Source organism: Natrix helvetica, assembly GCF_964273705.1.
Source record: "Natrix helvetica genome assembly, chromosome: Z".
NCBI classification, from domain to species: domain Eukaryota; kingdom Metazoa; phylum Chordata; class Lepidosauria; order Squamata; family Natricidae; genus Natrix; species Natrix helvetica.
The window spans coordinates 72,651,855-72,677,725 of NC_138554.1; the positions used below are offsets into that span (position 1 = coordinate 72,651,855).

Sequence of the window (25,871 nt, forward strand, 5' to 3'; positions counted from 1 at the left end):
ATTAAATGAATGGTATAGTGAAGTAATGATAGCTAGCTTTTTGTTTCATACATTGCTGTTAAGAAAAGGGAACAGAACAGTCTTCAACCTCATGCCTTATGGCCCTGATATGGTTAAAACTACTAGTATTGCCAAATAAAATAAGAGAACAGAGAACTTTCCTTGGTGGATGCTCTCTAGTATTTTGTGACTAGTACATAAAAATTATGAGGAACTGATTCTTTCAAGACCTGATTGTGCCATTAGGATTGAGGGTCCCAAGGAATCACAGACTTTTTTAGATGGCTCCAGTATACTTTCTGTCTCTCTATGCTTGGGATATGTATATGTGTGTGTGTGTGTGTGTGTTGTATTTGTGCTGATAAATAAATAAAGGGAGACTAGTATGGATCCATTTCAAGCTGTTTAGCTCTCATCAGCTAGCCATACCCTTACTGGGATTTGAACCTGGGATGTGTTACATATTAGGCAGACTTGCTAGCCACTACACCACCAGTTCTCCTCCTTTATCAGCTAAGCCAGGGAAATAAGTATGTGTTTGTGTTACAACCCCTGGTATGCCCAAATATGGGAGGGAGCTCACTCCTCCCTCTTTCTTTCATACCAGGGGTTGTAACACAAACACATACTTATTTCCCTGGCTTAGCTGATAAAGGAGGAGAACTGGTGGTGTAGTGGCTAGCAAGTCTGTCTAATATGTAACACATCCCAGGTTCAAATCCCAGTAAGGGTATGGCTAGCTGATGAGAGCTAAACAGCTTGAAATGGATCCATACTAGTCTCCCTTTATTTATTTATCAGCACAAATACAACACAAATATAAAAAGGCAACATTAAAAATAAAAATATGGGGTTCTGCCTGCATGGTTTTCTGTGATGAGCCGAAGGACAGAAAGAGGGAGGAGTGAGCTCCCTCCCATATTTGGGCATACCAGGGGTTGTAACACAAACACACACACACACACACATATGTATGTATGTATGTATGTATGTATGTATGTATGTATATTCATTCATTTTAGTGCTGATTTTTTAATTTTTAAAATGTCTATTTTTATATATTTCATAATATTTTATAAATATACATATGTACATTGGTATGTATGAGTATGTATATATATACCACATACATACACACACTCATATATTTAGTAAATGATTAGTGTGTGTGTGTGTGTGTGTGTGTGTGTGTGTGTAATAAGAGGAATAACTATATATATATATATATTATTAATAAAATAAAGTAAAAAAGTAAATTCTTAAGCTGTTTCTTAATACAGGAAGATATCAGTGAAGAAGAACCCAAATTGAAGTATGAAAGGCTTTCTAATGGAGTTGGAGAAATCATTCAAAAGGATATAGCCAGTTGCATGACAATCCATGAGAAAGTAAGTTATTAATTTTGAAAAATATGTGCAAATCGGTTATATCTTCTTTATATTTCTATTTGTTATGTTGAGACGAGCAATAAAAATTTGTGAGCATGTAATTAATGCCAGTAGTTGCAAACGAAGAACGAAAGCTGCAAGCTTGTTTTCTAGGGTTCTGACAGGAAATGGCAAGGTGAGCATAAGGGTGTTATACATGCTCAGAAACAGTTTGTTCCAGGAAAGTAGTTTTTTTCTTTCATATTTAAATAGTCTTTTGGCATTATTCATTGCCACTAAGTTGAGGTGGCTCAGTGGCTAAGACATTGAGTTTGTCAATCAGAAAAATCGGCAGTTAAGCGGTTCTAATCCCTAGCACAGCAGAACGGAGTGAGCTCCCGTTACTTGCCCCAGCTTCTGCCAAACTAGCAGTTTGAAAGAATGTAAAAATGCAAGTAGAAAATAGGAACCACTTTTGGTGGGAAAGTAACAGTGTTCCATGCGCCTTTGGCGTTTAGTCATGCTGGCCACGTGACCATGGAGACATCTTCGGACAGCGCTGGCTCTTCGACTTTGAAATGGAGATGAGCACCACCCGCTAGAGTTGGAAACGACTAGCACATATGTGCGAAGGGAACCTTTAGCTTATGTTGAGGAAATAGAACACAAGTATAGGGTTGGGATTTAAATTTTACTGAGTAATTCCCCATATCAATTTACTAGTCAATAGTTTTGCTGATATTTTTATCAGAGAGTTTAGATTTGCATTAGACCCTAAATGCAGTGAGTTATTTACATTAATCTAAGCAAATACTTTGCTTGAACAAAGTATTTTAAGTTTTCTGTCATTCATTTTAACTGAAGTTTTGTGAACGTTACGTAAGTTATATAATCATGTTGTAATTATAATCATGTTGTAATTATAATTATTCAGGTATTCATGTACATAATCAAAATATAATTGATAGATGGCAATAGTGAGGATTTTTTCAACTCTTCATGGAATGAAAAGTTACCCTGGAAGTAATTTTTACCTGTAGATCTCTCAAGCAATTTTATGTGAAAGTTTCTAAATCAAATAATGATTGAGCCAGAGTGTTACATATTTCTATTCTATCAAAGTGCTACGTATTTCTATATTTTCTATTTTTTCAAATGTTCACACTGTCAAGGTTTAGTATAGGTGTTCCAAAGAATTATCCTAGAGGCTCTAAAAATTTGGACTGTTCAAGCTTTGTGCCACTCTGTGGGCCCATTCATCTGTCTCCTTGTATTCACAGGATCATGCTGCTGAGATTTAATAGCAAAATGCAATTTTTGGTGATGCAGTGTTTTTTTTTTTAAATTCAAGTTGTAAAATGACTGTTGTGAGAGAAATAGAATTAAAATGTTTTGTAAAAAAGACAAACTAAATCCTTAAATAAAATCATATACAAGTTATATGCCATGAAAGCCCTCCCTCTGCCATCATTAACCAGTTTTAACAAGGTTAATTGCCTTCTTTGAATTTGTTTTGTCTTTTGAATTTGCTATATTTTTATAATCTTGTAATTTTAATTAATCCTAAAGTAACATTTTAATTCTAATTTATGTACTGTTTTATATGTTTATAATATACTGTACACCACCTAGAGTCCCCTCTTGAAGGAGATTGGCAGTCTAGAAGTACTATATATATTATTATTATTTAATAATATTGAATACTTGAATTCAATTGTTATATTACATATATATTATTAAATATCCATGGATGCTTATCAAGTATACATTTTTGTACTGTACTTCAACAAAGGAAATGCTCTTTTCTACTTCCCTTTAGCGTGCACCTCAGAGGTGGATTTCCAATTTCTTTACTAGTAGTTCAGGCATGCACTTGCACGTGCAGAAGTGTCTGGGTGGGTGGGCAGAGCCTCCCACTGCCGCTACTACTGATTCGGCTGATCCGTGCCGATCTGGCATCAACCCACCTCTGATGCACTTGCTGATTATGATGGGAGATGCTCAGACTTATTGTACTTGTTAATTTTCATTAGTTCTGCAAAGGTTTCTTGAGCTTTGATGTTTAGTCTGGAGGTATGGTGTTTACTTTTTTAAAGAAGCAAATGTCTTAGACTTAGACAATATAAAGTGTTAATATATTTGGAAGTCTCCTAATTATAGTGTCACAAGCAACAACTTGTTGTTTCTAGTAACTGAGCACTTTTATAAACTGGACTATTTATGAGATGATCAATAATGTTAGAAGCTTATACTAAGTCTTTTAGGAATTGTCTTGCACAATGCTGAGGCTAAAAATTGAAGATGGAATGTGTATCTTTCCTACATCTTGCTCTATGAGTAAATAAAAAGAAATAACACTGTTGCATCTACAATAGATGTGTTTTATGATTAGAACATTTTACATTGTTCAGATTATAAAATCTGGTTTATATTTAGACTATTTTTCCTCCAGAAGTGTCCCTCCCCCCATATGATAAAACATATTTTCACTGGACCTGCTGTCTGCATTGGATGACTATTCATCCTGGCACCCAGTGCATTCAAGTAGGCCTGTGCAGTGGAATAGTCATACCTAGTTATGTCTGCACACCTTATGTTTTATTAACTAGTATTGATTTTTTTAAACCCGGGAGACTTTTTTCTTTCTGTAAAAAGGCAACCTTGCAGGAGTGAAAGGCATTGCAGGGGATGAATTTCTAATGAACCCCTTCTCTCTTTGCCTCTCTTTCTCCCTTTTTTGACTTCTCTTTACTGTAGCTTCATATTTTAAGTGCCTGTACTGAAATTTCATTTTAAGCAATTCCATTTTGATAAATCCTTTTAAACCTTGACTTTCTGTAAGGTTATTAAAAAAAGATTGTGCTGCTTGACTGACATGCTTAGTAGTGCCTGTAAATTTGAGCATTTCATTATAGGCTGCAATGAAGCGTGTTCACATGCAATGAAATACAGAGAATTTAGCAGTCTGACCACTTCAGTAATGCCAAAGGAAGGAAAGGCACTCTGTTTTATACCAAGCAGTAACAAACTTTTTGATATATTTTAAATCTGTTTTTTAATCTTTCTGATGAAATAACACCTAAATCCCTTCTGCATTATTTTGAGTATTCTGTCCATGTAGCGCATATCTTTTGTGCACCTTTCAGTCAGATTGGTCTTTCCCCTAGGCTGGCTCTTAACTATCTGCGTCTAAAAGTTGTGCCTGTAAAACCAGAGCAGACTTTGTAATTTCCAATGCAAAACTCTTTCTGTTGACTGTTGACTGGTTTGCTAAATGAGAGATCTCACATTTTCAAAAAAGTAGGGCTTAAATAGTTTTCTAGACTTATAAAAATAATATAGTTGCTTGTTGAGAACAGTAATTAACTTGGCTTTACTATATAAATAGTAGAAGAAAAAGATCTTTTTTAAAAAAAACTGGTCTTTATTACTTTATAAGTAATTTGAGGCAAACAAACATACTCCTCCTCCTATTTTCCTCAGAAGAACCCCATGAGATGGGTTGGACTAAGAAAGATTGACTTGCCCCACACCACCCAATACCACAGTTTTATAACACATACAAACATAGTTTGGTAAAAAAGCCAAAATCTCATAAGATCTTATCTGCAAGCAGAAATGTCACAAAATTGCAACTATTTTTACTATTGTGTTGTTGTTGTTGTTATTCTGCTGCTGCTGCTGCTGCTTTCTCTTCTAATTCTTTACAAAAATGAAGTGTAGGGTATACACTCCAATGTTGTCACAACTATTATGGTACGGTATCAATATTTCATTTTTGTCTAGGTTTTAAGAGCTCAAGAATGCATTAAGTGACAGTTTTACATTTTTACAATTTCACTCTCAAGTGTTTGCTTTATATTGACCCCTTGTTTAGATGCCATTTGTATTTTGCTATTATACTCTTTGGATAGGTTTCAGGACTGTTCAGGAAATGATGTGATTCATGCTTGATATACATTATCAAGTAATATTTAGTACAAGCAAATGGTATGTTGTACGCTCCCTATTCTAATTTCTCTGGATAATGTATTTCTCCCATTTTTTTCTATTTAGTTTTTGGCACTTGGAACACATTATGGCAAAGTTTATTTGTTAGATGTCCAGGGAAACATCACACAAAAGTTTGACATTGTAAGTACAAATTATTTTACCATATGACTATTGCAACCTAAAATACTGTGTTTAAAATAATATAACATTTATACTTGATTTATTCTTCTGTGTACACTTCATACAGCAGTTTTTGTTGCCATGCCATTGAAACTCAGCATTATAATTAAGATAAGAATGAATGATTGAAGAGTTGATAAATTGAACTGCAGTCCACATTAATGGCTCTAGGTAGTTTATAAGAAACCCTAAACTTTCAGCTAAAACAGTTGGGTAAAAAGAGAAGATTTAAGCTCTTTCCTAAAGTCCAATAAAGAAGAGAGACTGATTCTACTTCAGTGACAATTTAGCATGTTACATATCAGAAAAATCATAATTTGCTGTTCATACTAGAGTCTATTATTTCATAAACATTGCATGGTTGGAGTCTCCTGATTCTCACCCCAAAATCTAAAAATGTCTGTAGATGGGAAAGAGGTCCTATGAATGCCTAAACCATACAAGACTTTATATACCAGAGTGAGCACCTAAAATGAACTTAAATTCTTACAAGATAAACCAGACTAAGAAATAGTCACATATAAACCAGGACAACTTTTATTGTCATGGATATAGTAGCAGAATTTTGCTGAAGTCTGAATATGTTTCTTCCTCTCTCACCCTTTAATTCTATGTAAAATGGAAAATGTTTCTCTGAGATGTTTTCTCAAGTTATTTTCCTGGCCTAGACTCAAGCTCTGCTTTTCTGACCATTGCCGATAGCATCATTTCCTGTCTGTCAAGGCCATTCCCTATGCCTTTTACAGAGAAGAAAATAAATTGGTTGTCAACATAGCTACCGTATTTTTCGAATTATAAGATCCATTGGAGTATAAGACGCACAAAGATTTTGTAGAGGTAAAGTAAAAAAAGGTTTTGCCCTCCCTGGCGGCCAGGAGCACTCTGCGGGCATCCCAAACCCTCTGCATGCCCCATTTTATGTGAAAAACCGGGCATGCAGAGAGTTTGGGAGGCCTGCAAAGTGGGCTGGGAAGGGCAAATCCACTCCATTTTTGTGAAAAACAGGCCTGTTTTCACTTGTTTTTGCCCTCCCCAGCCCCCAGGAACACTTTGCAGGCCTCTCAAACTCTCTGCATGTCCGTTTTTGCGAAAAATGGGATGTGCAGGGTGGGGTTTTGGGAGACCAAAAATGCTGTATTCAGTGTATAAAACACAGATTTTCATCCTCTTTTTTTGAGGGAAAGGGCGCGTTTTATACTCCAAAAAATATGGTATTTAAACCAAAAGTGGGCTTCAGCCGGTTTGGACTGGTTCGGGCGAACTGATTGTTAAAATACTGCCCAGTTCAGTGAACATCTAATCCCACCACTGGTTGGCCCTGCTCCTTCCCACTTTTGGGGCCATTTTTGGCCATTTCTTGGACCATTTTTCAGCCATTTTCATGCCATTTTTTGGGCTGTTTTGGAATCCAAAATGACCTGAAAATGACCAAAAACGTGCTGGAAAATTGCCAAAAAAAAGGGACAGGAGATGGCCCAAAACAGCCCTAAAAACAGCCAAAAAAGAAGATTTCAAATCTTCATTTACTTCTCTTGAAGCTGTACAACAGTCTGGATTTGAAAGGGGAAGAGGAATCCGTAGCTTCTGTGGGCTCACACTTCAGGCCTCTCAATACCTCACACCCATTGTGCTTTTTCCTGTCCTACTGCATAAATCTTTTAAACATTTGCTGGCAAACACAAAGTGAGTCTTCACCCCAAAACATATTCCCCCTTCTGAATTTGGATGATTACGCAACTGTATGAAATAGTATAAAATCGTACTACTAAGCACAGTAACACCTGGACTATAGCAAAAAAAAAAAAATTGCTTTTTGGAAAAATCTATATAAGTTCCTGTACCACATATATAGATTATGTTGAATAAATGTAATGCCTTTGGGTTGATTTAAAGCCAAGATATGAAAATAAGGAAAACAAGAAATTTCATCAAAATTTGAATTGCCATAATGTTGTCTTCCTAAAGCCCCTTGCTTCCTTCTTTTCTCCAATTACAATTTCTCTACTAATAAACTTTACATCCAGTTTTAGAACCAATTCTGAGAAAATAAACTTGAAAGAGAGTCAAAAATCCTTCCACCCAACTTGGACCTTTTCCTTATACCAGTGTACATCTCTTTGCAAAACAGGTTGTGTTTTAAAACACACATTTGTCTCTAGCACATTTATTTGGACAACAAGCAGACTCTTTGGAAAGAAATCAAGGAAAGGAGGGAGGAAAACCAAGAGACCCGCCCCAAAAAAGTAATGGGGTGGGATAGGGAAGGAAGTATCAGTGTAAAAGTCCCTTTTTCCAGTTATAATAGTTCTAGGATAAATCACATCAATAATAATGTCTCTCCATGTATCTCTCTGCTCAGTTTTCCTCATTATCTGATTATTCCAGAATATAAATAAAGACAGAGGAGGACAGTTTTATGATTGGGAGACATTTGTGTCTATTTTAGGTTCCCATACTATAAATAAAGAGAATGGAGGACAATTCTTGTGATTGAGAGAACCTTGTATCTATTTTTAGGGCTAGAATGATCACAGCTTAATGACAGAGCATAGCTATTGCATATGCAAGCAAAGCAGAGGTGAGGAAAACTTCTGTTGAGATCATTGTGAACTTCTTCTCATAAATTATGGTCCATGAAGATGGGAAGATTAGTGATCCTTAGATGCCTTTCTTTATTTTTATGCATAAAGCATATTTCTATTAGAATCTTCTTCATAGATATACTGCTCAGGATAATCTGTAATTTTTTTTAAAAGGAGACCAAAACACAGATCCCTAAAAAGGATCTTAATTTGTCCATTTTTGACGGGATTTTTAAAACGTGCAATCCTAAAATGTGTAGACATTGCCAGAACAGCATTCTGGAAGTTGAAGTCTATACATCTTAAAAGTTGCCAAATTTGAAAAGCACTGATCTATTAGAACATCTAGTTCAGGAGTATCTATCTGTGGCAACTTTAAGACTTGTGAGCTTCAAAACGGGCCGAAAAATGGGCAGGGGCGGGTCCAGCCAGTGGTGGGATTAGTCCGAACCAGTCTGAACTGGCTGAATCCCACCTCTGCCTTTAAGGTGAGTGGCTGGGAGGTGGAGCTGGGTGTGATGAGTGATGTCGAATTGGCCATGCCCACTCAGTCACATGATCACCCGGCCACATCTACCCAGCCAGTCATTAGGGCAGAGAACCGTTGTTAAAGTATTTGAATCCCACCACTGATTTAAACACAGCACTCCTATGGAATCCCCAAAAGTTGCAATTAGCCATCCATGCTGATACATTTCTTTTTTTATTTTATTGATTTTATATTAAATACAATTCTTAGTACTTAATAAACATCATGTTGTCTGAGTATATAATTTGCTTAACAGTCCAAATTACATTCTTAATCTGCACCCCTTTTTTCCAACCATTGGTAAAATAAATTCCATGTTTGATAATATTCTACATCCTCTTTCTGTTTAATTTTCAATGTCAATGTATTTATTTCTGCACAATCTAGTATCTTCTTGACTATTTCTTCACCTCGTGGTATATCTTCATTTTTTAAGTATTGTGCAAAAATAATCCTTGCTGTTGTTAAGACATGTAATATTAAATATATACTTTTCTTATCAAGTTTTTTTTATTTTTTGTTTGCTTTGACACAAGTCCACCACAAATGATAAAATGTGCCCGTTTTGGGTTACATTTCCAACATTTGCTAGACATATTTTTAAACATGTTACCTAACATATTTAGCTAATCTAGCATGTGGTAGATGCCATCTATTAAACATTTTATATAGATTTTCTTTATGAGAAATCTCCATTGTTATTTTATAATTCCTTTCCCATACGTTTTGCCATTTCTCTAGTTCTATATCATGGCCATTTTTTCCCCTCATTGTAGCAATCAAAATGTGATTCAGACATGAAAAAGTACAATTTCTTTAAAGGACAAATACCCTTTAATCACACACTGATGAACTTTGATGAAAAATTAATTAAGGTATATAACTTCTTACTGAATTTGAAAATGGAAAATGAACAAATAAAAGACATACTGATACATTTTAAGCCAGTTATAACTTTCAGATTTGTTTAAAAAACACCTGGTGAAGAATATATTATGAAAATGAAAGTTAAAATAATTAGTCCCTTTTAATAATTTAAACAATGCAGCCAAGATACAAAAAGAGGTAGATGCAAGCATTTTGTATTGACTCATCAGTACCTACATTACAATAACATGGTTAAAATCAGCCTCAAATATAAGATCTAGCAAGAGCATTAATTAAGCCTATAATGTATGCAGGAAAGCAACTAGTGGCAACCCTTGCACCCACAGAAGGCATAGATTGACATAAAGCCATTTCTGCATGCACAAGGGAGGCTTCTTATGGTTAATGGCAACCATTTCAGCAAACCGCAAGAAACAGTTCCTGTGGCGCAAGAAAACTTTAAACGCAGAGTTTGGATCCACTTGGTGGCCTGTAGATAGTAAGTGTCTCACAATGGCCGATCTATTTCGAGCTAATTAGCTCTCATCAGCTAGCCATACCCTTACTGGGATTAGAACCCGGGCTGTATATATCTTAGGCAGGAGTCTTAACCATTCAGCCACGGGTTCTCTTCCTTATCAGTTGAGCCAGGGAAATAGGTATGTATTTATGTTACAACCCCTGGTATGACTAAATATGGGAGGAAGGTCACTACTCCCTCTTTCTGCTCCTCGGCTTATCACAAAGACCATGCAGGCAGAAAACCATATTTTTATTTTTACTGTTGCCTTTTTATATTTGTGTTGTAATTGTACTGATAAATAAATAAAGGGAGACTAGGATAGATCTATTTCGAGCTAATTAGCTCTCATCAGCTAGCCATACCCTTACTGGGATTAGAACCCGGCTGTCTTAACCACTCAGCCACGGGTTCTCTTCCTTATCAGTTGAAACTGGCCATTGCCATCTGGCTTATTCAACCCAAGACAGACAGACAGACAGACAGACAGACAGACAGACAGACAGACAGACAGACAGACACACACACACACACACACACACACAAACACACTGTATGCACACACTCAAACAAACTTTTGTGATAGCCAGCTGCAAAGTGCAAACTAACAAAAACTCTTTTTTTAAATTTTGTAATGCTTGTTTTTCGCAGCCCCAAGACTCTCCTGATGTTTTTCTCTCCTTTGTCACAGCGGCTGGCTGCAAGGGGGGGAAACCTTAGGTGCGCGCTCTATCAAAGAGGACCCTGGGCACTGCTCTCAATAGGAAAATGAGAAAGGGAGCTGCTGGCATGAGTGGAAGGCGAACGGCAGGCAAAGAAAAACAGCTGCTTCCTTCCCTCACGCTGGCTGCTCTGTTTCCCTTTCCCATTAAAGAGGATCCTGGATACTGCATTCAATAGGGAAATGAGAAAGGGAGCTGCCAGCATGGGGGAAAGGTGAACGGCAGGCAAATATGGCGAGCCCGCGTGGAAGGGAGCAGGGAACGCAGGCAAGCATGGCTTGCCCATGGGGGAGGGAGCTGGGGAGAAGTGAAGGAAGAGATCAGCTAGGCAGTGTAGTCGAGGCAAACGAGGAAACCAGAGAGCAGCAGCAGCTATGCCATGAGCATGACTCTAAGCAGGATAGGCGCGAAAGGGAGTGAGTGAGGGACGGGGAGGTGAGGGGTTAGCCAGTGGTGGCATTTGCTGGTTTGTCCAACTGTGTATAATTGTTACTACCAGTTCGAGAGATCTGGTCAAGACCGGCTGAATACCAGCTCTGTTTCTGCTGATGTAATTGTCTCCGTAATTACAAACAGATTGGCAAACACAATGAGTTTTGGTGCTGATAGGTTGTGCTTCCTTAATTAGTGGCAGTGGTAGCATCTGGGTTTGATGTAATATATTAAGCTCAACCGTATTGAATGTTGCTTCAATTAAGGTGTTCAAATGTCAAATCATCAGGGGCAGCTCTATAAATACCTTCATTTTACTAGCAGTTGGAAGTGCCGGCTTTGTTTTCTTATTTTACTGTGTCTGTCAATAAAACACCTTAGATAACCTTTTGAGCAGAGTGTTTGGGTTAAAAATTCAACAGATTGACGGGGTTGCTATGGGAAACTCTTTAGGTCCAATCTTAGCTGATTTCTTCATGCATAAGATTGAATCACTGTCATCTTATCATATATCCAGGTGTAGACACTGGAAAGTGGAAGACACTAAAGATTATAATTAAAGGACAAGACTTTAATTTAAGCAAACTATTTTAATGCTGGGATTATCGAATAATATTTTTGAACAAGATTGGGACTGATCTGAAAGTGGATTTAAAAATGCTACAAGAACAATATGGGGGAAAAAAATCCTACACTGGACATAAAAAAGAAACCAGTTGGACTTCCAATTGATGTTGCAATGGGAACGGCTTGAAAATAGCAGAGCTGTGTCGGGCTTCATGAAATGCAGCCGGCAACTGCTTGCTGGGAGACCCTATGGGATTAAGCCACCCTGGAGGGGTGATGAAGAAAGGAGAGGTACTTCATCGATCACGCAGAAACCACAATTTCCTCATTGATCTGAAGAAAGCTCTCTTGAACAGCAGCAAGGGTGACGGCCATTTTGGTCAGTCACAAGCTGGGACAACCGGGACACTAAGCTCTTGTGCTGGAGCAGTCCATGGACAGAGCAGTGAAACTGGATGAGATAACTTCATCTTTACCTTAAAGATTTAATCCAAGTAAAAAATTCCAAAAAACAATCTCCAAACATTAAGAAAGCAGTGATTGGATTTATGGAGAAGGATTAAAGATTAAAAACCAAAGAGAAAGATTAAAGACTAAAGACCTAGATGCAAAAGAAATATCTAAATAATACTTTAAAACACAGAAAGCTTGGAAAAAGTTGAACAACATTGTGAAAAGTGATTATTTGGAGAAATTGCTTTTCTAAACTCTATCTTTACCCCCCCCCCCAATGGTTGATAGTCAGCTGTCTCGTCTTTTATATTCTGTTGACCACTGGAATTGGGAGTAGGGGAACCATGTACTGGAGGAAAAAGATTATTGCAATGTGGGAAATTTAAGTGAAAGTGATGAAAGGAGAGAAAGCAAACAACACCTGAAAAGCTATCTCACCTTGACTTTATCTTAGTAGGCAATTTGAATGCTTGGAAATCTCTACTGAGCTGTTTGAAGACCTTTAAAGCAAACTGAACTATAAATACTAAAACTTTATTCAAACTGTTCATTGAAAGGTGGATTTGAAAGATTTGAAGAAACCTGATGGGCCAAGCTGGATTTGATTTACTAGCATCACTTAATAGATCATTCTACAAGGCAAAAGAAGAAAAGTGATAGAAGGGGCAGGGGAGAAAAGACAAATAAGACTTTTAAATTTGGACAATTGGGAAAGTAAACTGGAAATTATAAAGACTGTAAAGTATTAATGTATAGCTTTTAAGGACTAGAAAACTAGGGGACTTGAAGGAATAATTCTGGAATTGACTAAATTTTATTAATAATTGACTTTTTGGAGTTTTTAAATATTGGGATAATGGAATATTAGAAATATATTGAGTAATTTTTAATATATTAATTTGGTACAAAATGGCTCAGCAGGACACAATAAAATTATATGAAGAAATGTTAGTGATAGTTAAATGTTTTTATGAAAATGTGACAAAGAATCATAAGGAGATGATGGGATTGTTCAAAGATAAAAATGTGAGTGTAGAAGACCCTCAACAAATGGTAGGAAAAGATTAAGATAATATTCAGAAGATAGATGAGAAATTACAAGCAGTTGTAGATGAGACAAATCAGAATAAATTACAAAAAAAAAAACATTGAAAAGACAGTAACAATAAATACTAAGAATCAAATAGATAATTCCTTAAGAGCTACAATAGAACAGAGAAAAAAAGGAAGACTCCCCCAAAATAATGAAAGGGTTATGGATGGCCATCCAAATGATGCAGCAGAAGTAAATAAGGGGTAAGGCAGAGGAAACATTCAGACTGAGCAAAAATGTTAGAAAGAAATATAGGATCCCAAGAGAGAAATATAAAAGAATCACCAAAAAGTCAATAAATGATGAAATTCTAAATGACGGATAGATATATAATATTTTGTAATATTGTGACTGTATTAAAAACTAATACAAATAAGTAGAAAGTATAAATTGGGAAAAGAGTAACATATACAGATATATAATAGAATTTATTATAACCACAAATATACTAAGGTTAGGAGGTGGAAGACTATGATTAGGTATATTAAAATGTATTATTATGATTAACAGTGTGCAAAAAATATACTGGAATTTATACCTTTTAAGGATTACAAATTCAGGGGATATACTCCCGGGAGTGATTAAATTTGATTAACAATTGGTTTTATAGGTGTTTATAGAAAGCTGAGATATTAGAAATATTGTGGAAATCTGAGTAATATTTAAAATATTAAAATATTAGTGATTTAACAGGGGTCAACAAATACATTGTATGAAGAAATGTAATTGATGTTTAAATATATTTTTGGAAAAATGACAAAGAATCATAAACAGAAAATAGTACTCTTTAAAGATAAAGAAGTGAATATGGAAGAACCCCAACAAGTGGATGGGGATAAATTACAAATTGGGAAAATAGTAATTAAACACATACATAAAATAATATATTATAATTATAATGATCATATTAAGATTAGAAGTTGGAAGATAAAAACTATGTATATGTAATTGCATTATTATTCTTAGCACTGTGTAAAAAATGTATTGACACAGTCATTACAAAATATGTTGGTTGTTAAAGAAAAAAACTACAAATAAAACATACACAAAAAGAAAAAAGAAACCAACTGTTGTCTTAATAATTAAAAGGATATATAACAAACCAAAATAACAAACCAGTGACCTAGATAATTTTGATATATTGGATTTACAAAAGAGGCTTGTTAAAGATTTGAAGAATTTTCTCAGAAGATTTGTTTATAGATAAAGAGATGGGATATGAGAAAAATGATCATTTGTTTTTCTTAACAGGAGATAAGTTACTAAAATTGTTTAAGCTTGTGCTAAAAGGAGAAGTCACTTATTTATATATTTCTTTTCATTTTCTTTACGATAGTCATATTTTTTTCTTTTCCTATATTTTTCTTTATATTGTTTTGCAATTTGAGTTTCATTGTTGCAATTTTGATTTTTAATAAAAGTTAGTATTAAAAAAGAATTTAAATTCAAGTTTTTGTGCTCTTGCCTCTGAATTAATGGATACAGGATGTGTGCTCAATGGTCTTGAAGATTGGATGTACATTTACATAAAGCTGTCTCTTGCCTGTTTTCTTGAGTAAGTTTAGGGGTGGAGATGGGGACTGCAGAAAAGAAAAAGGGATAACCCATCTCTCGGATCCGCTGGGAAAAGTTATTTTCAATTAAAGGAAAACTGAATCTAACTCACGTAACTGGTAAAAGAAATATATAATTTATAATAGAGATTATATTCCACTATGCTTAATAAATGTACTATGAGTTAGAGCCAAATTAAGACTCTGATCATGAAACCAATGGAATAAGCTGTTTTAAAAACACATTCTTTCATTCTGAGTATGCAAATAAAATTGGGTTGGAGTCCAATCTTATGTGACTTTAATAATATTTTCACAAAAACTTTCTCATAAATAATTAGTCCAAATTATGTACATCATAAAGTGCATTTTCATGTATTTTACACTTTGTTGCACAAGGACAAAATAGTCATTTGTATATTATAATTAAGAAAATTCATTTGCATCTTTGGATGTTTCTGGCCTCTATATCCTTACACTGTTGATTGTTAATGTGCATCCTATCATATAGAGATGCCAAAAGTAATTGAAAATTGACTGAATACCTTGCTACTTCAGTTTATCTCCTGCCAATATATAAAGCTAATATTTTATGTGAATGTCCTGAAGCATGGTCTCTTAAGGGATTGTATTGATTGAAAGAGAAGATTTTTTTATTGTTTATTATAGTTTCTTGGGATGCTAGAAAAATGCAATGTAGAATTTATGTAAAGTCGTATTCCAAGACATAAAATATACCATATGTGTGAATGCTGAAAAATATACACAACATACTAATGTGTAGGTCAATCACATATACAATTGGGCAAATATTTCTGAAATGATTGTTTGTTCTTGTCAAAATATCTTAATAGAGCAAGTGATCTAAAGATGAAATAGTAACCTTTCACAGAAAAGATAAGAGGCTATTTAAAAAAATAATTGCACCATGTTGTGTATAACTCAGGCCTTAGAAACAAACTTTTTCAATACTATTTCATGAAATTTTTATGTCTATTTTAATTTGTTTGATTCTGACCTTCCTGAAAGACTTTTGTTAGTATTCCAGTTGTTTCATGTTTGTGGCACACTTCAAATTTGTTACGTATATTCTGTGGGATTCTTACAGAAATTAGGAGCATGCCCACTTTTTTTTTTATTTAAGAAGACTAGTAGGTGGTCCTACAATATGAATGGTTCTTTTCCCATTAGAGCTCTGGAATTGATAGAAATTGTTGGTTGGAACTATTTATTTGAATTATGTAAATTTGAGTTGCTCTTGGCTTTTTCGCCCTGCAGCCATCAAAAAATATTTTTCTTTAACTATCATAAGATGAGGTGAGCAAAAACTTTATAAATAGTCAAATTAGTTAATAAAATGGTTGTGTCAGGTTTATTTGTGTCTTGCCTGGGTCTTACTATCCCTACAATGTTTCTCAGTTAAACCTACGGAGTAATGCTCTTCAATGTTTTTTTTCACTGCCAAAGCAATAACACTTTTTTCCCCCTTGATTGCCCCACTTTATTGGAATTCTTTATTTTACTTTCTGATTTTTAATTTATATTTACTTGTTTCAAAATCCTTCAGAGTTGTCCCCCCACCTTTTAGGAAACCTTGTTCAACTATTACAGGCTTTCAGCCTTCAACCTAATTTCCTAAGTGCCAGCATTAGGAACAAACTCACCCCCAACTCTTATGGGTATAAACAGTGCATTTTCCATTGGTAAATGCTAAACAATAGATAATAATTTATGAGCCTCTATCTGGCAAGAAGCTTTAAAGGTGGTAGACACAGAAGTTTTCATCTTGATATGATATGACAGCTTTTGAAAGATTCCTCTCTCTTCTAGATACTAATGTTGTAGCTGAGTTTCAACCCAGCATGGCTGAAAGATTGAATCCCTTGTCCAAAGACTGCTGTATTCCCCTCAGTCAGTTAGAACTGCATCTCCTAAACCATTTAATCTCAGATTTTGTCTATAGCCACAGAACTCTAGTGGAACTCAAGCTGATCTCTCTGAACCAACACTTCATCCATTAATCCATTACACTGTCTTCATCCAGGCAATCCATTCAAAGATAAGACCAATTTCTGGAGATGGTGATCTCTCTGAACTGGCATGTCCCTTTAAATTAGAATATACTTCTGTGTTAATATTTTGCTTATTTCTCCACTGAAATGAAAGAAGAAAGAAATCTAGCAAAAATCATAAAGGACTTAATTAATTCTATTTTGCCACATCTATTGTTTCACTTAGCTCATCAGAAGTAATTCATTCTTCTGAGCCATTATTTAGTGTATGACATATACAGAGGTCATGCAATCACTGATACACATATTTAGCTTAAATAAAGCATTGGCAAATATGAATCACCAGAAGCAATGCATGAATTAATGAACTAATCTTTCACCTAGTCATTTTTTTCACTTTATGTCTTGGATGGTTTGAATCTAGAATCACTCTTTGAGCAATAGAACAAATATTGTTTTCTCAAAAGTTGAACAGGTAAATAAACATATTTTAACATTTAAACCAATCAAAATAGAGTTTGAAAGGATCTTGGAGGTCTTCTAGTCCAACCTCTTGAATATCCTATATACAGGTAATCCTCAATTTATGAGCACAATTGACCCCACATTTATGATGCTAAATGAGAAATTTGTTAAGTGAATTTGCCCCATTTATAACTTTTCTTGCCACATTTGTTAAATGAATCACTGCAGCTGTTAAATTAGTAACACAGTTAGTGAACGTGGCTTCCCCATTGACTTTGCTTGTCAGAAGGTCTCAAGGTGATCACATGACCCCGGTACATTGCAACCGTCATAAATATGAACCACTTGCCAAACATCCGAATATAAAACACATGACCATGGGGATGCTGTGATGGTCATAAGTGTGAAAAATGGTTATAAATCACTTTTTTCAGTGCTGTTGTAACTTTTAGCGGTCACTAAGCAAACTGTTGTAAATCGAAGACTACCTGTAATTTCAGAAAAGAGGCTGTCCAGTCTGTTCTTAAAAATCTCCAGTGATGGATCACCCACAATGTCTAAAGGCAAGTTCAGTTCAATTCAGAAGGAAAATTTAAATTTCACATGGGGATAGCAGTTTGATCTCATACAATATCTAGTCCATCGTCCTATGTTTGGAGATTTGGTCTTTTTTCAATAAAGTTTTAGGTTAACTGCTCATTTTTTCATTCTCTGGATAATACTTTTTTGAACTTGTTAGTGTAAATCCTTTCATAAAAGGCTAGGAAGCTCTAGCCTGGATAAGCATGGACTGAATCATTTCCTTTTGCTTTTTTTATAAAAAAGGGTGAAAATTTGGGTGCATCTTATACACCAAATGTTCCATCAGCTATACCTGGGGGGAGGGAGTTGGTGCGGTGGCGGCAACAGCAACAGGCAGCTGATTGTTGGTATTCTGGGAGCTGATCCAAATGCCAATCGGTGAGGTGGGATTCAAACAGTTCGGCCAAACCATTTGTTAAATTGAGGAGAATAGGCTGATTCCACCAGTTGAGCAGTTAGCCGAGGATGCCCTGCTGCCACCCCATCACACCGCCACTGGGCCCGCTGCCCCACCGCCATCACCTGCTGCACCGCCGCTGAGCCTGCCGTATCACCACTATCTACCACCCCGCCACTAGGCCTGCTACCCTGCTACTGAGCCTGCCATCCTGCTGTTGCATCGCCACTGGCCTGCTGCCCCGCCGCCGCCCCATCGCCCCACCACTGCTGCACAGCTGCTGGACCTGCCACCCATCACATCGGCGCTGGGTCTGCTGCCCCATCACCACCTGCCATCCTGTTGCACTGCCAGGCCTGCCGCATCTCTTGGACTGCATGGACTGTGAGCCAGAGACACAGAGAGAGGTATGGCTTGTCTTCCAGCACCGGAGAGGGCGGGCAAGGATTAGGGTTAGGGTCATGTCATTGGGGCACGCTTGGCGAGAGGGTTAGTGTTAGTGTTAGTGCCTGTTTGTCTTTGTAAAGATAACATGGCTAGATTTTTTTTTCCTGGAGGAAAAGAATCACCAATGTCCTAAAATTCTCAGCTTGCTAATGTTACCACAGTTTAGGGCGGGGGTGTAATGAGCTAGTGTGGCATGTACTGTATATGGTATACCGGTATCTTGAATGTATGAACATGGTTTCAATTACAGTACTCTGTATTGTTATAAAGTCCACATTACTGTTCTTTCTTGCAGGAAAATGCTGTGGTTCCTCCTGATGCTACATATCAATAGAAGAACGTCAAAGCAAAAAAGGCAAGCATATAAAATTTCTTTCAAGCTGAAAGTCATGAAATATGCTGAGGAACATGGAAACAGAGCAGTGGAAAAATATTTTGGATCACCTCCAACTGAAAAAATGATAAGAGAGTGGAGGAAACAGGTGGATCAGCAGCAAAAAGTAAAGGATAAAAGCAAGCACAACTTTAGTGGGCTTCCTGCAAAGTGGCCACAGTTAGAGGTGGACATGAAAGACTGGATCACACGTCACCAGAATAATGGCTTTGCAGTTTCCACAAAAATTGTGATATATGAAGCCAAACGTATTGCTGTACAGAAAGGCATTCAGGATTTTACTGGATCACCATCATGGTGCTGCAGATTTATGAGGCAATATGGTCTTGCTATACACAGCAAAACTAGAATTGTGCGAAAAGTGCCAAGAGTATGAATCTAAGATTCTGTCTTTTCGTGCATTTGTGATAGACTCCAGGAAGAAAAATAATTTTGAAATTGGCCAGATTGGGAATATGGATGAAGTTTTGCTAACCTTTGATGTGCCATGTAATAAGACTTGTTGATGTGAAAAGTGCCAAAAGCATAACCGTGAAAACCTCAGGACATGAGAAAACACATTACACGGTTGTGTTGTCCTGCTGCGCAGATGGCACCAAATTGCCACCAATGTTAATATTCAAAAGGAAAATCACTTCAAAAGAAGTGATTCCTAGAGGTGTTGTTGTGCATGTCCATGAGAAAGGAGGGATGAATGAAAATGGAATGAGAGTATGGTCCAAACGTCCTGGAGGGCTTCTACATATTAACGAAACCACAAAAAAAAAAAAAAAGATTCAAAGAAGTGAAGACTCATCTAGCTGCAATTCCTGGGCCCTTACCAGCCATTTGCAACCCCTTGACGTTTCCATCAACAAGCCATTCAAAGTCTACATGCGAGAAGAGTGGAACAAATGAATGGCTGCTGGTAATCATGATCTGACACCTACTGGACAAATGAGGAAGACCACTAATACTCAAGTTTGTGAATGGGTGAAAACATCATGGCACTGAGTGAAGGACTAAATTGTTACACATTCAAAAACTGTGGCTTTAGCAATGCCTTAGATGGAACTGAAGATGATATCATTTATGAATGTAGCAAAGAAGGTGCAATGCTTGGAAGAAGAGCCAGGTTTTCACAGCTCTTGGTAAGATTAAAAGAGCAGAGATCCCTCTGATTTCTGATGAGAAACTGTTCCAAAGGGTAGTGACAGCTAATAAAGTATGCCTCAGAGATCCAATGAAATGGCAATATTTAAGAGATGGAACCTGGAACGCACACACCTTGTTTAATCTAGAAGGATGAGCAGATATCCTCAGGGTAGATGATTGCAACTAACCTGGTCCTTTATCATGTATTCAAAGAATTCATTTGTAAAGTCATGGGTGATTTCAGAAGCACTCTGTCAGTTTGGCGAATTAAAGATGTTCAGAGGAACCACATTTAATAATGTGGTCCTTGTGATAAATGGGACCCCTGCCAGACAATTATGTAAGCTGTTGAAAGTTTCTGAATAGGGATATATATGGAGGTATAAATTCTATGTGACCCACATATGATCACTCAAGTAAGTACAGTTACAAGTAAACAATATGCTTTCTGTTCCAGTAGAACATTTAAAATTGCATATGTTTTTTAGCATATGTACTACCCTAGGATTTGGATGGCGAGTCAACCCCCCAAATAATTTTAATAAAAGCACAGTTGTTTTCCCTTGTCGTCTTTGAAGATTTAAAGCCATTGTGACATAAGCTCAAAATGTGAACAAGTTCCACGCTGATGAGATTAATGCATAAATATTTTTCTTTCATCAAAATAGACAAGTTATCCTTATTAAAATATATCTATTCAGTTAATTTTATTTTAGTTAATCTTTTTTAGTAAGGGAGAAAGTGAAATAATTCAGTATTCTAAAATGAGGTATTGAGGTTCAAAGTGAGACATGTTGGTCAAGCGAAATATGACCCATGAAGTAAAACTTGGAAAAATGTTGCCATACTCTTAGTGGCTGATCATGTACTGATCATTTATATGTCCATTCTGTTTTGTTTCTGATCACCAACATGGCTACCTGTTTAAGATTAACTTATCTATGTTCACAGATTGTAACCATTTGACAAATGGGTATTCTCTTATATTAGGGTTCAATGCTTTGAATGAGATGAATGTGTCAAATGAATTAAAATTATGACTTAAAGGCAACAGGAAAAGCCTGTGAATTCCACTGACAAAGGAGGATGCAGAGCAGTTTATGGTGTATTAATTTCAAATGCTTCATCTTTTCTGTTCCTTCAGAGACTCTAAAATTTATTAACATAATTATTGCTTCAGCTGACACCCTTGCAGATTAAAGATATAAAAGCTATACAAACACATTTGGCTAAGTGACTAATCAAATATGCTTTCAGAAGACATACACATGCTGTTGTCAGATGGTTTAATAAATTCTTATTTGAAGAAAGTGTAACAAGGCATGGTTTGTGCCAAAGAAATCTTGCACTTTCTTTAGAGAAGAGTCTAATATTTTAGACCATTATTCTGTAGGTAGAAAAAAATTGAAATCTTTATGTCATGTGGCTCTTTTTAGGGGAAATATATTTCAATGCCAAAGGTTTTACATTTAGATACAGTACCTAATAGCTTAGAGGTCTTTGCTTAATCAAAATGAAAAGAAAATTTTGAAGATTGCAAACTAGATTGCAAACCTAGAAACCTTGAAATACTTTATTTCTGTAGTACTTTAAAAATTTTAATATTTAAAAATATAACAAGAATTCTGCTGGATCAATAAAAAATGTATTGTTTCCATTTTTTCCTGTTTTGAGGCTAAAGATAATGGTTTTCACAAGCCCAAATTCTATGAATCTACCCAGTCCACTTTCACCATACCCATGGCTGTGTCTGGTTTTTGCTGCAGGGTAGGTGCAATGAGATCAGAAGGTGTCTGTGATGGTCAGATCACTCCCTGTTTGCTTTTTGGCTTGCTAGTATCCCCCTATGATGGTTGAACCTATTGCATCAGGTGTTAGATGAGGCTTGTGTTTCTGAAAATCTTATAAACTGTTCAGATGAGACATTAGTCTTCTCCTGGTGTTATTTCTCACAAGAGTCAGGAGAGAGAAGTTATGGAATGGGACCACAAACTATATATATTGTGGCTCAGAGTTTCCAAGTGATATTGGTTCAGCAAGGAAAAGTTATAATTCTAATGGAACTTCAAAAACTAAAACAAGAAGACAGGCAATAACACATAGAAAATTTAGGGGGCTGCAAAAACATATACGAACTGTTGGTGCCTGCAAAACACTTAACATCTCCGGCTGCTTGGTTGGCATGGCATTTGAGCTAATAGGGAAGAGGACTATGTCCTCCTTGTCTGTGATGGGTTCTTTAACACCAGCCAGCCAGCACCTAACACAAAACTAATGAGATGGCCTTAAGATAGCAGAGAAGCTGGTGGCTGCAACCAAAGAAAGCAGTTCTACTGACAACATCATTGTCCTGGTGGTGTTCTTATGTGAACCCAAAGATATTGTCATCAACTGTCTCAGAGATCCCAAAAGCTATTGGTGGAAGATGACCAGTGGTGGGTTTCCATTTTTTTTTACTATCGGGCATGCACGTGATGCTTCTGTGCATGCGCAGAAGCGTCCAGATGGGTGGGCAGAACCTCCCACCGCTGTTACTACCTGTTCGCCCTATCCGGGCTGAACCGGGAGCAACCTACCTCTGATGATGACGCACCAGGGCACTTGTTCAGGTTCTTCAGCTATGGAGCAAATAGTTGAAAGAGCATCAACTCTAAAAAACAACATATGTAACTCTGTCAAAGCCCATTGCCTGGATGTCAGCAAATGTTTTAAGAACATCCCTTTTTCATTGGAAAATGGTGGATGGTGCCTGGAAGGGACCCTGGGATTTCACATTGAAAAAAAAATTCATTCAGGTGTCCCCTAACTTAGAATCTGGAAGTTCTGCTAGAAATACTTCGAAACCTGCTCCCAGAGGGGAGCAACAGAAACAGACTGTGAAGTGAGTTTGTAGGGTCTCTAACAATGATTTGAGCTGTAAGCACATAGAGCTTATAACGCAGGCTATACATGGGTAGTGTAATTTCAGATTCTACAGATGGAAAAAGGATAGGAGAAAGGATAGGATAGAAGCTCCAAGCTTCTCATCTGACATCATCAGGAGGGGAAAGGGTAGAAAGGGTGTTGCTGTCTTAGTTTTCCACGGGAAAGGGATGGGGTTTGGAATGGAGAAGGTATCAGTCAGACTGAAGTGATATATAGCTCAAGCATGTCATACAAAATAGGGTTCAGATGAACTGGTGGTTGAAGGCCTTGTTTCTTGAAAAGTTCCAATGCACGCTCGCATTTTCTTAGGGTTTTCTGCTTAACCTGGGGGTTGAACTAGAAGATCTCCAAGGTCCTTCCCAAGATCATGTACAGGAATTCTGATAACTATTCTAGGCATTTGATGGATAAAGTTGTTTGGACCTACTGAATTAGACCATGACTGGACAAGTCCAATCAAATTGAATGAGGCATGGTTTTGACCTATTATCTGGGAGGTGTTTGATTCTTTGATTCCTGAAGAAGTGACTAATATCCTTGGGACTATTAATCCAGCTACTTCTTTGTTAGCTCCATGCTGTTCCTAGTAGATTAATGTCTAAGGAGCTGCACTGGTTTTGCTACCTTGAAAGATGTCATGGTGGATTTCTTCCTCAAAAAGCTATTGATAGGTCAAGTGGCCCTTGATAATTTTGCCTGTTTCCAAACTTCTTTCTTTTGGACAGGTCAAAAAAGTGGTAATGTTACACTAGAGGACTGTGGAAGAGAGATAATATAGACCTAATTCAGTTAGAGCTACTACATGGTGGGGCATAGTGGGTGACAATATTAATCACACTTGGTGACTTTGATGAAACTGGAATAGAGGTGGAACAACTATCCTGTTTTTTTTAAAATGTTTTATAATAATACAAATAAATATGCATAATCCTAATCTTCCAATTTCAACAATACCATTGTCTCTTTATAATTCTTTATCATTTTTCCCATTAATTCATCTAATTCTAAATAATATTTCTTTGCACTATGTATTTGTTACCCCTATTAAATCACTAATATTTAATATTTTAAAAATTACTCATTATTCCAGCATTTCAATATTCCAAATGTCTAGGACTACTAATAAAGCTAAATATTAACAAATTTTAATAAATCCTGAGATTATATTTTAAAGTCCCCACAATTTCTAATCCTTAAAAATTTACGTTCATAATATATATTAACACACTGTTAATATTAATAATACAATAAGATTACCTAATCCTAAACTGCTACCTTTTAACATCAGTTTATTTTACAATACAATACAATACAATACAATACAATACAATACAATACAATAGTAGAGTTGGAAGGGACCTTGGAGGTCTTCTAGTCCAACCCCCTGCCTAGGCAGGAAACCCTATACCGTTTCAGACAAATAGCTATCCAACATCTTCTTAAAGACTTCCAGTGTTGGGGCATTCACAACTTCTGGAGGCAAGCTGTTCCACTGATTAATTGTTCTCACTGTCAGGAAATTTCTCCTCAGTTCTAAGTTGCTTCTCTCCTTGATTAGTTTCCACCCATTGCTTCTTGTTCTACCCTCAGGTGCTTTGGAGAATAGTTTGACTCCCTCTTCTTTGTGGCAACCTCTGAGATATTGGAACACTGCTATCATGTCTCCCCTAGTCCTTCTTTCTCTTAAGCTAAACATACCCAGTTCCTGCAACCGTTCTTCATATGTTTTAGTCTCCAGTCCCCTAATCATCTTTGTTGCTCTTCTCTGCACTCTTTCTAGAGTCTCCACATCTTTTTTACATCGTGGCGACCAGAACTGAATGCAGTATTCCAAGTGTGGCCTTACCAAGGCATTATAAAGTGGTATTAACACTTCACGTGATCTTGATTCTATCCCTCTGTTGATGCAGCCTAGAACTGTGTTGGCTTTTTTGGCAGCTGCTGCACACTGCTGGCTCATATTTAAATGGTTGTCCACTAGGACTCCAAGATCCCTTTCACAGTTACTACTACTGAGCAAGGTATCACCTATACTGTACCTGTGCATTCCATTTTTGTTGCCTAAATGTAGAACCTTACTCTTTTCACCATTGAATTTCATTTTATTAGATAGTGCCCATTTTTAATTATAATAAATTCTATTATCTGTTAGTAGATATGCTACTATTTTCCCTATTTGTATTTTCTAATTTTTTGTTTTATTAATATATTTTATCACTAATCCATCATCTCTTAACCTTTTTGGAGTTCAATCATCTTTTTTTTTTTTTTTTTTTTATAATAAAATTTTATTGGTTTTTCAAGATTTATAGGGAAAAGGGTAAATGGACAGGTATACAAATTTTGGCAGTTGCAAAGTGTGTGAGGCCCCCCTCCCTCCATACCCATAGTATACATTTAATATAATGCATTAGTATATAATTGATTACAGTCAGCATATTAGTTCTATTATTAAATTCAATCAAATTAAACATTACAGTATAAAATCCAAATATAATTCCATTTTCACTTTCGGTCAGTTTATAATAATATGATTTTCTTGTTTATTTTTGTGATCTGAGTCTTCTTGCTATTGCCCCATCTCCCTCCACTGGCAGAGCTCTGGCCCCTCCCGTGTCCTGCGTGTCCGTTGTGGTATCTGGTGGTTTCTCTAGGAA

At 36.3% G+C, this 25,871-nt stretch overlaps 1 protein-coding gene across 2 annotated transcripts in view; it reads left to right on the forward strand.

Annotated features, from left to right (window-relative positions):
• Nucleotides 1–25,871, forward strand: part of VPS41 (VPS41 subunit of HOPS complex) — a 241,866-nt gene that overhangs the window by 49,691 nt on the left and 166,304 nt on the right. For both annotated transcript variants that reach the window (XM_081932591.1, XM_081932590.1), the window contains exons 4-5: nt 1,281–1,388; nt 5,424–5,501. In XM_081932591.1, the coding sequence (XP_081788717.1) occupies nt 1,281–1,388; nt 5,424–5,501 (186 nt within the window). The remainder of the gene's footprint in view (nt 1–1,280; nt 1,389–5,423; nt 5,502–25,871) is intronic.